The 18,460-nt window shown below is 33.3% G+C and overlaps 1 protein-coding gene across 1 annotated transcript; it reads right to left on the bottom strand.

Moving 5' to 3' along the window:
• Positions 1-255: 255 nt before the first annotated feature.
• Positions 256-18,293, bottom strand: LOC123669093 (carboxy-terminal domain RNA polymerase II polypeptide A small phosphatase 1). The gene is made up of 5 exons (XM_045602730.1): positions 18,221-18,293; positions 17,598-17,911; positions 3,462-3,643; positions 536-689; positions 256-414 (listed from the first exon to the last, which is right to left on the bottom strand). Exons 1-5 carry the CDS (start codon positions 18,291-18,293, stop codon positions 256-258), a joined length of 882 nt encoding a protein of 293 aa, XP_045458686.1.
• Between the last annotated feature and the right edge of the window lie 167 nt (positions 18,294-18,460).

Raw genomic sequence — 18,460 nt, 5'->3', positions numbered from 1 at the left:
GCAGACCGACACGTGCGGACATCGATTCTCGTAGCAGACCGGCATGGGCGAGTAGCGTGCTTCGTAGCAGACCGGCATGTGCGAGCAGCGTGCTACGTAGCGTAGCGGCACGCGCTCGACACACGCCTCGTAGCACGGCACGTGTTCGACACATGTCTCGTAGCATGCATGTTCGACACACGCCTCGTAGCACGCATGTTCGACACATGTCTCGTAGCATGCATGCCCGGCACGTGTCTGGCTGGTGAGCCGCGGCTATGTGGGAGGCGAGTTGTTCTGTGTGGGGTTGTACGGGTGATTCGAGTTGCGCAACACTGTGTATACACTGTCGACCTTGCTCAGTTTCTCGAAAAATGGTATCAAGTCCAATAGTTCTGAATCTGTCATGTCGTCGAACCATGACGCGACAGGTACCTGCAAATAGAGATATAGGTTATAAAAATTTCTATTCTTTCGATAAAATTTGTTTAAATAAATTATTATAGATTGTTTAAACAGATTGTACGAACAAAAAAAAAAACAGTGATATTCGTACAGCATTATCCGGATGGAATATGTATGAAGCGGGCGAGTTGTCTACGATTACAACGCGTCGCAAGTCACGACCGAGACTGTTGAGGTCCTTCACGTAGTTCCCGCGATGGAACACGCAGCTATCCCGGAACAATCGAGCTCGGAACACGCCCCATCTGAAATTAACAACCAATTTTACGTTAAAAATTTGTATCTACGGCAGTGAAAAAGCTTTTCACTGCGGGTTGACAAATGAATATATACTATAAGTATCGATCGCTATCTGGTGCATATGATAACTGGTGGGGAGACACACAAGGGCAAACAACCAGACCGGACGCTTAAACCGAATATAAAAATCATCATATCAAAAATTTCGATGTAGCGGGTACATCGTTCCATAGCTTAATTGGCTACAGCGCCGACACGGTCAGTCGGAGACGCGGGTTCGATCCCCGCTGGAGCGGTCAATTTTTGATATGATATTCAAAAATATTTAGAATTCCTAATGTGTGGGTAACACAAAAATAAAAATCGTATCTACTCCGAGCCGGAATCTAACCCGTGACCGTCGGTGCTTAGCAATCATTGAAACTGCTAGTAAACCTCAGTAAATAATATAAATATATAAATCTACCCACAAAAATTGTCAATGCATCCGTGATCAATCCTAATATAACATAACAAAGGCTTGTTCGTTCAAATGTAAAATATAGTCCCAATCAACTACAGTAGTCAGCGAACGAGTTGACTAAAAGCTACAGTTTTTTTTTTTATGAAACTACCTTACTTAAGCTTTCATTTTAAGAAGTTTTTCATTTAAATAGAAAAATAATAATATAATATATATAACTCTCAAGAAGATAATAAATTACATAAAACGATTGCATTAAACAGTCAGACTATTGTCTCTAGACAACTTTTTTGACCTAAATACCAAACACATGACATTTTTGAGATCATAGACTCCTTATATTAGAATGTGTAAGTAGCGTTTGTGTAAGTACGAATATACAAAACTCAAATGGTCCAAAAATTTAATTACAATCTTTATGACTGTAACTTACTGTTATTAATAAATATGAGAGATATTACATAAATTTATTGACTAACTTTCCGGTAACAAAAATAATAAATTTTATTACTGAATTATATCAAGTTTTAAAATATAAAATGAAGTAAATAAAAAGGTTAATTTTTATGTATTTCTTATAACTAGAATAGTTTATCGAAAAAGAAAAATCCAATATTTTATTTTCTAATACTAAAAAAAAATTAAAAAATTATTAATAAATCATTTTGTTAAAAATAATAAATTTTATTACTGAATTATATCAAGTTTTAAAATATAAAATGAAGTAAATAAAAAGGTTAATTTTTATGTACTTCTTATAACTAGAATAGTTTATCCAAAAAGAAAAATCCAATATTTTATTTCCTAAGACTAAAAAAAATTTAAAAAATTATTAATAATGCATTTTGTTAACGACAGGAACTCGAACCGTCTTATACACTCCTATAAGTTTTAATCATCAGAAAGCTAACTCACTCCAAATATTGCAATTAAACTTGCATCACCGTTATTTGAACATCTGCGCCTTTAAGATTTATTCAACACGCATTTATTGGACCATTAGTTCTTACAACCCTTCACAAGAGGCCCGCATACTTGGTACATTGAACAAAAGGCACTTGACGCCTTTCCCTCGACCTTTTAGTCTCGAAACGATTTATTTTGTTGCCCTTTTTATGCTATATCAGTACTGTATTTTTGTGGCCGGTTGTATATGCGTCTGACGGAACATGAATTCTTTCAAACTTTAGGGTGAAAATTAGAATACAAAAAGCTATAGAAATAGAAAGCAACGAGACTATGACCAAAATTGATAAAAAGGAAAATTGAGAAATCAAAAAATATTTTAAGCGTAAGAAATTTACAAATATGGATACTATAAGTCGAGCGTGGGATTCTTGATGGCGCCTCTTTCTCACTACTTTACTTTCACTAACGCTTTAATTTTTAATAAACTTTTAACAAGAAGGGAACTCTCAATTCGTTTGTATTTTTTTTAATGTACGTTATCATAACTTTTACTAAGTGAACCGATTTAAATGCCACTTTTTGTAATCAAAAGACAGGTTCATGTGGTCCCATTTAAATTTAAACGAGTAGTTTTTGAGTTATCCCTTATAATAATATAATCGACTTCGACTACGAGTTTTGTCTGAGATCAAACACAGTTATAAGCTATAATTCTGACTAAGAAAACAATCTTAGCTACCCTAATTCTAACTGTAAGATATTATTAACATTACAAGAAATATCATAATGTCAGCACCATAGTTATTGTCATAGTCTAGACAAGTACTACATGAAATGCTTACTAAGCAGTGTTCTCAATGTGGTTGGGTCAATTGAGGTCGTCAATTTATGCTTAAGATAAATATTAAGTTTGTCTTGCAAAAGAAATGCTAAAACTTTTTAAGTCATAATTTCGATCGTGCATTTTATTCTGATTTATATACTACTAAAGTCTTGGTGTTTTATTTTTTATAAAACTTAGCAATATATTGATTACTTATGAATGTCGTGTGTATGAAAACACAATAGTATACGAGGAAATTTATTATATTATGCTTATTTTGTAAAATTACACTTTTTGTTTTTTAATAATCATTTGAGGTTGTCTGATGTTGTCTATACTTTACAGAAATAAGATTGTCATGATGTATATTTGTAATTTTTTTATCCTTTGTAATTAACATAAATAAGATCCATTAATTAAAACGATTAATAATCTTAACATAGCTAAGTAACTCCCCAAGAAAACTTTCATCTAAAAACTCACACCACCTCGAAATCGGTCCATCAGTTTGAGAGCTACGAAACCATAGACGTATATACATTGTCGTTAAAACGTTGGGTGCTTTTAACCAAAAGGACTCACCTGTCCAATAGATCGGCAACGGGGTCCGCGTACTTAGCGAGTGAGGCTGTGAAGAGTACACACTCGTAGAGCTCCCCGCAGCGTCGGAGGAACTCATCGACGTGGGGTCGCTTTAGGACGTAAACCTGATGCACCGCTCCATCGATCTCTACCGGAACGACAAAGTCTGCGTTGTTGATCGGCTGCCGAGAATATAATAGACCAGTTATCTTAAGTTTACACTAATAATTACATACGATTGGCCATACAGATATTTGCCGTGGTCTGGGCGTTTGCGCCTCGTGTATTTTGTGTTTCCGGACTCCTAACACAGAATAATTCTTATATATTAATACGTGAAGCAAAAACTTTGTACCCCTTTTTACGAAAATTGCGCGTACGGATCAGTATGTATTTAGGTACACTTATAGTTTACTAGCGACCCGGCCCAGCTTCGCACGGTTGCAAAAACTATCAGTGTTCCTCTACTATATTATGCATGTATAATAAATATAAACCTTCCTCTGGAATCACTCTATTTACTAAAGAAAACCGCATCAAAATCCGTTTCGTAGTTTTAAAGATCTAACCTTACAGACAGCTGGAAGGGACTTTGTTTTATAATATGAAATGATATATAGATAGAGTGCAGAATGCTAATTTTTTTTTTAAATTATGCATAAAAAATACATTAAACCAATAAAGCATTACAGACACTATGTATTTGACACACACGTATATATATATACTCTTTTTAACCGACTTCCAAAAAAGGAGGAGGTTCTCAATTCGACTGTATTTTTTTTTTTTTTTTTTTTTTTTTTTTATGTATGTTACATCAGAACTTTTTACTGGGTAGACCGATTTCGACAAATTTTGTTTTATTCGAAAGGTGGTGTGTGCCAATTGGTCCCATTTAAATTTATTTGAGATCTAACAACTACTTTTCGAGTTATATCTAATAATGCGTTTTTACTTGACGCTTTTTTCGTCGACCTACGTTGTATTATACCGCATAACTTTCTACTGGATGTACCGATTTTGATAATTCTTTTTTTGTTGGAAAGATGATATCCCTAGTTTGGTATCGTGATAAGGAAACCAGGATCTGATGATGGGATCCTAATGAAATCGAGGGAAACTCTCGAAAATCCGTAATAACTTTTTACTCGTTGTACCGATTTTGATAATTTTTAATTTAATCGAAAGCTGATGCTTATCATGTGGTCACATATAAATTTTATCGAGATCTGATAACTACTTTTTGAGTAATCTTTGATAACGCGTAGTTGCTTGACTATTTTTTCGTCGATCTACGTTGTATTACTTGTCGATGTAATTGTAGTCGGTTTTTTTTTCGTTTGCGGGCAAACACAATTATGTTTATTATTATAGAAGTATTTGGACATCAAGAACCTTAATAATGTTCAAACTTATAATTTAAATTAATTACGGTCGAATTTCGACCACTGGTGACTAGTTAACATAATTACATTATTGTAAGAAAATTCCTTTGAATTTTATTGATTTTAAATCGATACTAGAAATTTTTTTCAGCAAAAGAAAGCTTAATATTGTAAGTTAACATTCGAATACTGTAAAATATTGTAAATGCAACAGTTTATATGGAGATAAATATAACCTTTTCCATAGTTAGTAATTAAACGGGTTATTAAAGAGTTAGTAATAGAAGCGGAACATTAATCATGTTTTTTTTTTTAAGAAAAAAGAAGTTCGTTACTGGACACAATATACTGAATCGCGAAGAAACGTTGGAGTTACTTTTTTTTTACAACTAGGTCGGCAAACAAGCGTACGGCTTACCTGATGGTAAGCAATTAACGGAGCTTATAGACGCTTGCAATATCAAAATCATCGCAAGCGCGTTGCCGACCCTGCCCACAATCCCCCCAGGGGTTCTGATCACCTTACCCACCACAGGAACACAACACTGCTTGAAAGCAGTAGCAGTAGCTAAATAAGCTGTCAAGGTACTACCCCAGTCGGGCTGCTCCAGATTTTGAGCAGGATATTTCCTGCTGTGCCCTACATCACTTTAAAAAAAAAAAACAGAAAAATATTGCTTCTTGTTGATTTAGACAGAACAGATTCCGTGATTCATATTTGGTTAGTTAGTAGACAAACTTCACGTTCTAATATGAATGATATAGATCCAAACAACGTTTTTAATACCAAAGCGGTTGTCTAAGTTGCTAATCTAATTAAAAAAAAGCTTTACGTAAGGTAACCATATACACGTAAGCCCTTGGAGGGTTTCGTCCGAAATAATCTTCGAAACCAACATTCACCAAGGTCCGAAAACATATTAATAACATATTACTATTATTTACTATCAACACTCTATTTCTTGTAGCTATTTGTCTCCGCCCTAACAAAAACTAACAAAAAAAAAAGAATTCTCCAATTTTGTGTACTCTTTCGGTAGTTCGACGATTCATTATTATTATAAGTAAAACTTCTTTACGCACGCTTGACTTGGGGAGTAAGCTGGTGAATGCGTGACAAGAGCGTTACGAAAAGTGTGATCGAGAGAGGCGAACGGAACTTGAGAGGGAGATATAAGTTAGTGAAGATAGAAAGAGGGAGAGAGTTACGTTTCATATATTACTGTAAGGGCTAATTAAGTTTTACTTCAGTAGTGGGATCTAAAGCACACTCGTTTTCGAAGTTAAACTTCTTTAAGCACGCTTGACTTCGGGAGTAACTGGTGAATACGTGACGAGAGCGTTACGAAAAGTAGATCGGGCGCGGCAAACGGAAGTTGAGATGGAGACAATTATAAGTTAGTGAAGATAGAAAGAAAGAGAATTACATAAGTTTTACTTCAGTCGTGTGGTCTAAAGCATACTTATTTTTTTTTTTTTTTATTATTTATACAGATATGACAGATATTGTTAGATATAAAAATGGAAAAAATTATAAACGGTTTATTCAAACATATACGTTTAGTTGTACACGTGCACATAGATGCGTCATCGTAGTCCATAAAATACCATTGGTAATTAGATTTATTCAAATCAAAACAAAGTAACAAGTGGCACATGCAATAAATTAAAGGTATGCATGCATGTCGCAATTGGCTGAGTCAATGTTACGGGAAACCCGCTAATGTCACGAACTTAGGCTATTATAAAAAATAACAGTACTATTAACGTTACTTTTTTATTTATTTATAGTTACTGTTTTATGACTTAAAAGGAAACAAATAATACGAAGAAGTTACATAACACTATAAACTATTTGTTATTCAATCGCATCTTAAGTAAATCTTATTTCCTTATATCTATTTATTAAGTACGTTCAAATAATGTTTTAAAATGTTTGTCAGTGTAACATCTAATATATATATTTTTTAAATAATGTCTTACTCATTTAAAGCAATTTAAATTTTTGTTTGGTATTAGTTATTTTTAGATCTAACGATTCCTGGTGTCAGACACCTGATAAAAATCTGTAATTCTTGGTGATAAAATTATTATTATCATATAATGTTTCTGGTTTGCAATGAGTCATAACATCAACGACATTGGCCGTGTTTATAACTACAACAATCAGAAAAACAAAGAAAAATTATATAAAAAAAGATAATTCTCAAACATAATCTTTGCGATTGTTTCGAGGCATTGATCTCCGCTAATCACAATGCACATAGCGGTCTAGTTGATTTATATGATAAGGTTAACGTTGTCTTAACGAACATCCTTAGAATTCCTGCGCCGTTCTTCTGCTTTGTTGTAAAAGGAAAACAATGGTATGTGACAGAGATATAAATCGTTTCTATGACTTTTATTAGCCAGTGTCTCTAATTTTATTTACGGCTATATTTTATTTGTCATTGCCATACATTTATTTATGTATTAGAAAAGTTAAATGAGCTTAATTATTAACGAAATCGTAAACAAAAAGTAGGAAATGTAATATAGTGTTAGACAGGTATTCGTGACCTTATCAATTAGTATAATTATATTGACATAGGATTTCATCTTACTTGGAAGCCATCGAGTTCCAAGCCATTCATTCTTTACTACATGTTTATAGGCGACTGTGTTTTATAAGCCTTAAAAAGGTTTTTACAGGCAAATAAAATATTAATTTGATCACATCGTATTTTCAGCGCATTTAGAACCACGTGTTCAAACAAAATCAATGCCTCGACCTCCACATGAACCGAATCAAAACTGCACACAATGAACGTTCAAAGTTAGGCGTGAGAAAATGATCACACACGTCAGTATAATCAATGGTTTTGTCAGATATAACATAAACTATACGTGTCATAATAACTGCTAATTTGATCATATTAGGATCCATCTATTAACATTACGTGCAAATTAAAAAAAAAAAGTCAAATTTAAAATTTATGTTTAAAATAAAGTCCGATTTTTCAAACCAAATAAAAAGTTAAGCGAAATCAAACATTTTTAAACACGACGGCTTTATCGCGTGTGAGATGCTATTTGGCTACCTCGCGTCAAGATTGTCAGACCAGCTCGAGCAACTCTACCACAACGCAAGGCTAGTGAATGGCATATCCATTTTTTTAAACAACATTCGAATTTTGAAACCAAATCTTGAAATTGTGTGCAAAAATGTTAAAACAACATCAATAATGATTTACTAACAAAGTATTTTACTCGAGATAAAAAAAATTAACCCAGTTTCACTATTTAATTAATAAAACAATTATTTATATTAGTAGGAAAGTACATTATCAGTTTGACGCCCATATCCATATAACAATAGGAAGATAGATAAACTAATAACAACAATAGCCCATCAAATGAATCAGAAGCTATTTCATAACAATCATGTAATAGACAGCAGTTGACACACACAAACCTGACCGATCAAATAGTTACGCGTTAGTCACTGGGGCCTCTCAATAAGTGCAGTTTGGAGGTGTAGCCTGACGACAGATAGTCAAATTAATTTGTAGATTAAGCAATATTGACTACATACCGAAAACGGTATTAGCATATTACAAAATTACATCTACATCTTAATTTTACTTTCTTAGTTTCTCTCCAAATCTGCTCCTCCAATCTGCAGCTGAACTATATTATCGTATATTTATATTGACGTAAGCGACGGATAATTAGAACGTTTTACAAATCAAAATGAATCGATAAACTATTTGGCATTCTCCACAAACTATACGATTACTAGACTACTACTAGATTGTGTGGTTACGACATTAAAGAATATAGCAAACCCCTCTCTTCCCGTGGGTGTCGTAAGTGGCGACTAAGGGATAACACAGTTCCACGACCACCTTGAAACTTATAAAGCCGACCAATGACGGGATAACCATCCAACTGCTGACACAGGTCGAAGACGGACAACAGCGTCTTCGGTGCGACAAAGCCAGCCCTGCGGTCACCAACCCTCCTGCCCAGCGTGGTGACTATGGGCAAAACACGTGAGTTCACGCCATTTTTGGCGCTACGTCAAGCAGTGGACTGCGATAGGCTGAACTGATGATGATGACTGATGAAACTAGTAGGTATTAAGAGCCATTTCACAAAAATCGGTAACAATCCGCGAAATTGTAATATTTTGACGTCGTTAATCTCAGTGTTGGATGCAATAATGTAATTTATATTCTTGAAATATAATAGAGCAACCTTTGTTGTAGTCCATAGTCAGATCAGAATTTTGATTTATATTATGTGTATAAAATTATTAACCTTTTCATCAGCCTCCTCCCTGGGTAAACGGTCGCAATGTATACTTTGAAGTCCTACTTTTCAATAACCTCTACGTTGAAACCATTTTAAAAAAATATCATAATTTGTGGAATATAATTTTGTTGTCCACTATCATAGATTTTAATTCCATTTGTATCTCTATTAAACGATAAAAAAAATTTAAAGTTACGAATATTTTCCAAATAAGTACAATTTTAAAAGCGATATTTCTCTTAGAAAACTAAGAAATTTTAACGAACTCTCTTAATCAAAGTAAACTTACATCATTAAGGAATACAAAAAAAATAATTAAAAGATGTAATTATTTTTAATACATTTTATATTAAATAATAAAAAGATAGTATATATTGCCACGCATCAAGCCCGGTAAATCAGTCGAGCGCTACCGCTCTTAGAGGTAAGGTCCACGCCAAATTCTGCGCAGCCGTCTCTTTCGCTCACACGCGCCAAGCGCCTGTTGTTATAGCGGATAAAACGCATTTGATACTTTCATAATAAAATATAAATAAAATAAACATATTACGAAAATGACTGTAAAATAATATAATGATAATTTCTGTAAACAAATGGATAATTTAATTTTCTTTTCTCACACTATCAATACAAATAGGCATTTCAATCTGTTTGTCTTGTTATTTGTTAATTAATATGTTTGTCGGTGTCGATGTCATTAAATGCTTTTTTATTCATATCGTAAATATTAGATTCATTCGTAAACTGAAAAAACTAAATCAATTTAAAAAAATTGTTTCATAAAATTGATTTTTTTAATTTTATTTTAAATTTATTGACTGTTGTTATATAACATACTTGAAATTTTTAACAAATTAATTATGTAAAAAACATTTTATACTATAGTTATAATTTTTATTATACATCAGAAAATGATCACGATGGTCTTTTGGTTGTCACACTATACGTACTAGCACAAAGATCGCGCGGCTCGTACGACTCGCGCGATGCGACCAAATTTACCTAAACTTGCAGAGCGTAAAATTGTGAAATGGCTCTTAATAAATAAAGTGAATAGTAATGGACCCAATATCGACCCCTGTGGGATACCGGATGTCACAAGTGCAGGAGAAGATGCGTATCCATTCATGACGACAACCTGGGTACGATTTTCTAAGTACGAAGAGAGCCACCGAAGGAGATTACCTTTAATGCCATTGTACGATAACTTTCTTAAGAGCAAAAGATGATCCACCTTGTCAAACGCTTTTTTATAATCAGTGTATATAGCTTCAACTTGGCCCTTTTTGTCTAAATTTTTAAATATGTAATTTGTGAAAACTAATAGATTTGACAAGGTAGATCGCCCCCTAACGAATCCGTGCTGCTCCTCGATAATAGTATGCTTAAGCTTCGATGATAAGAAATTGTGAACTAGTTTCTCAAACACCTTCGAAATAGTTGAGTACGTATAGGTACTAGCACAAAGATCGCGCGGCTCGTACGACTCGCGCGATGCGACCAAATTTACCTAAACTTGCAGAGCGTAAAATTGTGAAATGGCTCTTAACTAAGTAGATTCTTTAACAAAAGGCAGTATAAGAAGAATCAACACGAAACGACGAAGTAAATATAAGACTGCCGACAAATTGATCATTATCTTACGTCATCTTCATTTGTATAATTCTGTGATAAAGGGGTAGCCTTAAAAAAATCTTTAGTTGAAAATAACCAGACACTAAGAAACAAAAAAAAAAATCGAATATTTTATTATTTGGAGTATCAATGATTATAATAAATTTAAGGGCCTATAGCACTATCGATAATAATAATCGAACATAGTAAATATATATATAAGAATCGGTTTTTAATTCGTTTAAAAATAAAATATACACATCACAAAGACTCCGTTTGTGTACATGCCTAGTAACTGTTGTAACTCTTTTAACTACGCGATATATTTTTAGATATCTTTTCTCATGTCGATACTGACTGCACCTAATCGCGAATTGGAATTGATCTCCTTCGCGATGTTTTTAACACGGACGAGCGTAGAAGTAATTGAAAATAAGAGAAAATTAATAAATCTTATACGGAGATTGTTCTAAATTAACTCGTACTAATTTATTACACTGGACAGTGAGAAAGAAAAATGTGTGAGACTTTTTCCTGGAAATCACGTCATTATAATTTAACATTAAATTAAAAAATCATTTTGTAAATTCTCTGACCAATGCTTTTAATATGGGTATATTTATTTGACTGTTAATTAACTCAATTCTTTGACTCTTCATACACATTATCTAAAATACTGTTAATATACAAGGAAGTTAGTGTTAATATACAATTAACGTAAACATTCTTTCTGTAATCAGTATTAATTCTTATACCCCCGTTGCAAGTATCTAGATGACTTTCATAACGCTTACTAACCTTAATCAAATTAATACATGCATCTTCGCATGCTATACCTATACATACCTATTTATATCACACCTATGAATCATATTATGGCAGTAGCGGAAAGGACTGAAAGGACAGGCGTAATATGATCCACAATTACTCCTTCAAAATGATAAATTAAAGAAGTGTTATATATTAATCTAACTTTTTCGAAAAATATGTTCTTCATTTCGACATAGATAGGGATGTACGTAGACTCGTAGAGAAGTGGAGAACAATCTTTATTTCAATTATACTTAATTTCAATAATACACTCCGGTCGCCGATTCATAATGTCATAGTCGTCCACACGGATTGCGCGATTTTGACTGTTCCGTTTTCTGATTAAAATATATCCTAGGCCAATCAATGAAAATATACCAATCTACTGTTGAAAGAGTTTTTAAAATCGATCCAGTTATTTTTGAGTGTATCCATTTTACAAAACAAATTTTAAAAAATTCAAAGAACTTTTACAATATTATTAGGTATAGAAGTAATGATTACATATTAAATGTTCTACCTTTAGATTAAGAAACAAATAAGAGCCACATTAAATTACAATCACAACAGTAACGAAGAGGAAGTTTTCTAGATATGCCATCAATGGAAAGATCCGTGTTACGCTTAATACCCAAATTACTTGATCCATTAACAGAGATCTGTTAAAACAACAACAACCGAATTAAACCGAGTTACGACGTTCTACGATCGAGTTGAACATACGAAAAAATAAACAGTATCGTTTTAAGAATTAATTGTGTTACTTCAATTTAAATTTTTAACACAACACATTAACATTTATCCTAGACAGTAGTTAGAAATTTGTTATTATTTTTAAATTTTATCATCAAAATTTAGGTCTAAAGAAAGAAACTTAAATGAAAATAGTTAAATTATGTGGTGTCATGGGACACCAAGTAGGAACGAAGTTACTTCGATAGTATAGAAGCAACACAATTTGGATAAAATAATTGTGTTTGCTCGCAAACGAAAAAAAAACCGACTTCAATTACATCGACAAGTAATACAACGTAAATCGACAAAAAAATAGTCAAGCAACTATGCGTTATCAAAGATTACTCAAAAAGTAGTTATCAGATCTCGATAAAATTTATATGTGACCACATGATAAACATCAGCTTTCGATTAAATTAAAAATTATCAAAATCGGTACACCCAGTAAAAAGTTATTGCGGATTTTCGAGAGTTTCCCTCGATTTCTCTGGGATCCCATCGTCAGATTCTGGTTTCCTTATCATGGTACTAAACTAGGGATATCCCCTTTCCAACAAAAAAAGAATTAATCAAACAAAATAATAATAATTCAAACTGTTAAGTGAAATAAAAAAACATTATATGTCTTTATCTATTTTTGTCGACAAAATAAAATTACATAAATAATTTATATTTTAGTGTTACAAAAGTCATATTATACAGTCGTGTGACTGATATTACGTCACTTCCGTTATATATTTTTCTTACGGTTTAGTATCACATTTTTTTCAGTTCAGTCGCCCAATTGCAATTAAATCAAATTATTGGTATTTAATTTTTGCCTCATAGTGATAACTTTTTAACATAGATAATAACCAAAGCAAATAATATATTTGACCGCTAGTACAGAAAACCGCAGATAATATATAATGGAAATTAATAATAAATATCTTCACAGTTACAATTTCCACAATACTTACAACGAAATAAATAAAACCAAATATACAAGACACTTGCACATCTATTGCTCCTAATATTTATGAATAAATTAACACCGAGTGAACCCACCTTCACATTTAAAAAAATAGTAGATAAGTATAGTATTCTATTTATATAATAGCGCCTGAGGTCACACAGCCCTTTATGACCGGCCATACAACGCTGTATAATGAGAAATACACGCGAAAATTACCTAAGAATAAAGCATAAAAAGGCAAAGGAAGCTTCGCATCCGACGTCGTATTTGCTTTCATCATTTTATATTATAATAATTATAACGCTGTTCTTTCCCATGTACTTTAGACCCGCGTTATTATGTTTTCCAAGATCACACTTATCATGAGAGTGGTAACGAAAGAATTATTATTTAAATATACAATTAAATATAGATTTTTTTTGAGAGGCTTTCCTGTAAGTTTAACCTTTTTTGTTCCGTTACTGGTATAGTTTTTCGTTATTCTAAACAACTAGGTCGGCAACCAAGTCGTAGCCTTTAGACACCTACAACACCAGAGACATCACAAGAGCTCTGGTCACCTTACTCACCACAGAAACACAACACTGCTTGAAAGCAGTATTATTTAGCTGCGATCTTCTGTAAATTTACGTAAACTTTTGCAAAAACGGTTCCATTAATAAAACAGCCATTACAAATATTTCTTAATGAAATTTACGTAATAAAATTAATTAATTGAAAAACAAACTGGCCGCAGTGATTACGCGACAGCAATATAAGGTATACCTACTTTGCAAACCATTTCGAGTTAGAGGAAAAACCATTTACGTATGTGTTACACACCAACGTAAATCCAAATAATGTCTCCTATACCCATTATCTATCTTCTACGTTAATATAATAAAAGCTGAATTGTTTATTTGATCACGGTTCGATCACATTTCAGAAGTACCCCTAAATAAGGTTAGGGAACTTATACCACAATACGAAGTTGATTCACAATGTCATTCGTCGACTTATCAAAATCTCCCTAACGCATCGTAATACCATGTGCTTTTTGTATCTCATATAGCTGTGTGGCTACGGCAATAAAGAATATAGCCACCCCCTCTATTACCGTGGTGGTCGTAAGAGGCCGTAAGGCAGCAGCATCTTCGGTTCGACAAAACCTGCCCTGCGGTCACCAACCCGCCTGCCCAGCGTGGTGACTATGGGCAACATACATGAGTTCACGCCATTTTTGGCGCGAAAAAGCGGAGGCCTAGGTCTGACATTGGACTGCGATAGGCTGAAGTGTTTAGTACCTCATAATGACTTCTGACGAGTTAGGAATTCTGTATAAAATAATAGACAAAACGGAATGTCGATTTACTCATTACCGATGTAAACATTTTACAAGTAAAATATAACTTTGCTAAAACGTGTAATAATATTTAGCTATATAAAAGTAGTCTGGCGCGAACTTAGGGAGGCTAATGTCTAGCAGTAGATTTAGGGTTATATAATGAGAATATAATAAACCATAGTTTCTACAGTATCATGAATATGACAAGCGAATAAATGAGTAGAGAGAAATGTACACCTGAATAGAATACCACACCTGTCAAAAAAGTTATCGCGAGGTCGATGACGATCTTTATTACACGAATGCTTTAATAAAATCATCACCTGTACGGCGAATAATGTATTTACTACTACAAGACTGGGATCGTTTCAGGGTTTATAATTTATATTTATTATATTGATACAATAAAGGGTAATAATAAACCAGGTTTAATTTTTGGCCTTCAGTCCACCTTAAACTAAGTGACGTCATGGATACGACTTAAGTTGAAATGACAGGAAATATGCCGGATATCAAAACGAAGGTTAAATAATCGCGTGGGAACGTTCATTAGAAAATATATTAGAAATTTAAAGTATACGCGCTTTTATTTACCTATAAGACTATAATGCTAAGCTATTTCTAGTATGCTCTAATTACTACACAAAAAGAACGAGAAGACCGCAAGTCACCTATAGGAAAACAAGAATTTTATTTGCAAATACTTTGCAATTAATATTATGCACTAAATAATTATTTTATTTCAGGTCAGGTCAGGTTTTCAATTCCATTCATTACATTGATCATTGAAGTCTGCAACTAACTTAACATTTATAATTCTGTCAATCCTTGAAAGCTACAAAAACTGTAAAACTTCACGCTACAGCCCACAGTAGCAAAATAGTAACTATATATATATATACTATAATATACTAAATATATTTTGAAACAAATGAAACCTTCGGACTCTCCGGCAGACGTCTAATCCAACCTTAAGAATATTTTTTTCTTAGTGCACTGGTTTTAACAGATATAGAGACATGTGAAATAGACATGTGAACTGAAATGAGCAGCCTCTAGTTGTTGAGCGAAGGCCTCTTAATCCCGTAAGTCAATAGACTGTGGATTAGCAGATTATTTTCCAACGAAGACTGACAATCATTATTTAATGTTTATGATAACAACCAGGATAGAGTATGGCCCAATATACTTGTGGGTTTAAAACAACCAAACCCAAAAAAACGAATATCTGCTATGAAACAAAATCTAATGTGGAACCCTCTATAAAAACAGTAAGAAAAATTAATTATGTGCATTGACTCCATAATTAAACTATTTGTATATTGATGCCTTCTATGCATAAAGTCGTAACTTAGTATTTATAAACATCATAACAATTATTTTCATTTCAAAAGTAAACAGTAGCTTACATTATGATTCTGGTGATGAAAACATTAGTGAAAATAGGTTCATTTTATTTATTATCACACTTTCAGTACTAAATATATACTGGCCTGTTCCTTATCAATGTTTGTTTTTGATATATTGTTGATAGGTAAAATCACAACAATAGTGCACACAGGACAGATATATTCTCAAAGGTCATCTAAATATATATAAAAATAATGATAAAAATGTTTTATCTTGCTATCATTATTAAAAAAAAATTGTTATAAACATTCATATGTATGAAAAATTGCATACATTTGACAACTGATAATACTTGCACATGATTATCAAAGTAAAGATTATTTAGAAAATAGTTATTTACGTAATGTGATAAAAGATTTATCCAACTAGTACTATAGATCTGAACTGTAAAGAGTTTGACTGCTTGAAAGTACATATCTCTGAAATTAATGGTTTTTGAAAAAATTCTTAATGTGTCAGTTAGTCAATTTATAGAGGATGACTATAACAGATGATAGCATTATGATACAACCGATAAGAGCCTAGCCTCAATAAAAAATCCTGCAAAAACAGTGAAAATATATTGCCTTTTGATAGCGTAACATATGGGATTGTATGAAAACTTCAATGCAAATAAAGTATAGACTACTTGAATAATGATGATTGATTAATTATTAAGCCTGTAACATCCCACTGCTGGGCATAGGCCTCATTCTTCATTTAGGAGGAGGATCAAAACTTAATTTGCCACACTGCTTTACTGCAAATTGGCGGTAATGTTTTATTATGAGTTATAAGCGCGATCAAGTGTTTATGATAACAACCGGGACTGCAAGGCTAACTTAATCTTTCTCTCGATAGGGAGACCCACAAAGACTGACATCCAGAACGGAAATTAATATTTGTATAAACACAAGTATCCATCCCAATCCAGGATCCCAGGATAAATATACTACCACATATACCACAAATTTAAGCATTTCAGCCTATCACAATACCACATGGGCTTTTGTCAAGTTAACAAAAACCACAATGAATATTTAGTTAGTTATATTTTAACATCTAAATTTTTTGCCAAAATATTATATGGAAAAATGAATTAACAAGTTAAGTTATAAGAAATATTGAACTACTGTAATAATCTCAACTTTATGAATATTTCGTTAACTTAAAACTCATTTAAATATTTGGCGGGAAAGATAATATTCCAAATCTTATTATTATATATTCTCATATAACTTTGAATGAATGCTTTTGTTACTCAATCACGCTAAAATGCTTAAGCAAGAGTAGAGTATTATGAGAAATCAAAACAGACCTTAGTTTTTGAACTTTAAATCGGGAATCCCTAATAATATTATAAATGTGAATATAAGTTTGTTTGTTATGCTTCACGCGAAAACTTCTTAACCAATCATCATGATACTTTTTACACTTATTTTTGGAGGTATTAACTAGTTTAATAGCATAGGATACTTTTTATTTCATAAAAAATCAATGAGAGAGTAGCCGCGGGTAAAAGCTAGTCCTTCATATAATAACAAAAAAAAATTTAAATAATATTTTATATCAGTTTATATATGATCAGCAGAAGCACTTAGTATATAATTATCTGATAGTAAACATACCTTAAATGAGCTGTGTACTAATGTTTCATCAAGGTCGATCACCATACATTTTTTATGCATATCCTGGTGTCTCACTGGCGGTAATAGTGGCCGCACTGTGTGGTCTGACATGACCAGGAGCGGGGGCGAAGCCCTGCCATCGATACTGTTCGTGCCATTGCCTCCAGGCGGGCCCTTGCCACGCCCGCCACGCCAACAGCACAGCAAAGATCGTAGGAACCCGCCACTCCCACTTGACTTCTTAGTCCCCAGCGGGGTGGAGCCCGCCACTGGTGTTCCATCGCCATCGTTATGTTGTGCACCCGGTGACGATCCTATAACAAACATTAACGTCAGCTCCGACACTGCTGTACACGCGGTATCTCACTCGCTAATCCGTGCAAGTTTGGCGTGAAGACAAGCTTTCTCAAGGTTGTATGCAAGAATGTTATTGCAGCAACACGTTTCAATTGTTTACCTCCGCTTTATTCTCACAATAAACACAATTCCAGGATTAAATGCTTCACGATCTACTCTTTCCAAATCGGTCATTATCATCTATAATACTAGTCTCGAGGAGAGGTAACATTATACGCTCTAAATTGATGGCAGTAGGTAACAGGTGTAACTGAGTTTGGCTTTACCTCTTTCGGATCCATAGTTGTTTAATTGTTCGTCATCGCGTGACACTTGAGTTATAATGGACGATGCGTCCATTTAAACATTTGTTTTGAGCCTTTTCAGAAGTGGCAAAGACGTTTATATAAAACTTTAACACCATAAAACTATTTTTTTTATCTCCCTTCTTTTTTTACAAAATGGCAGGCTGGCGCTGGGCAAATACCAACTTTGAGCGCCGCCAACATAATATTTACAATATCATC

This window comes from Melitaea cinxia, chromosome 3 (assembly GCF_905220565.1).
Source record: "Melitaea cinxia chromosome 3, ilMelCinx1.1, whole genome shotgun sequence".
In the NCBI taxonomy this organism is placed as follows: Eukaryota; Metazoa; Arthropoda; class Insecta; order Lepidoptera; family Nymphalidae; genus Melitaea; species Melitaea cinxia.
Note: the sequence above shows the minus strand (reverse complement) of the source record. Positions and strands in the feature narration are given on the sequence as shown.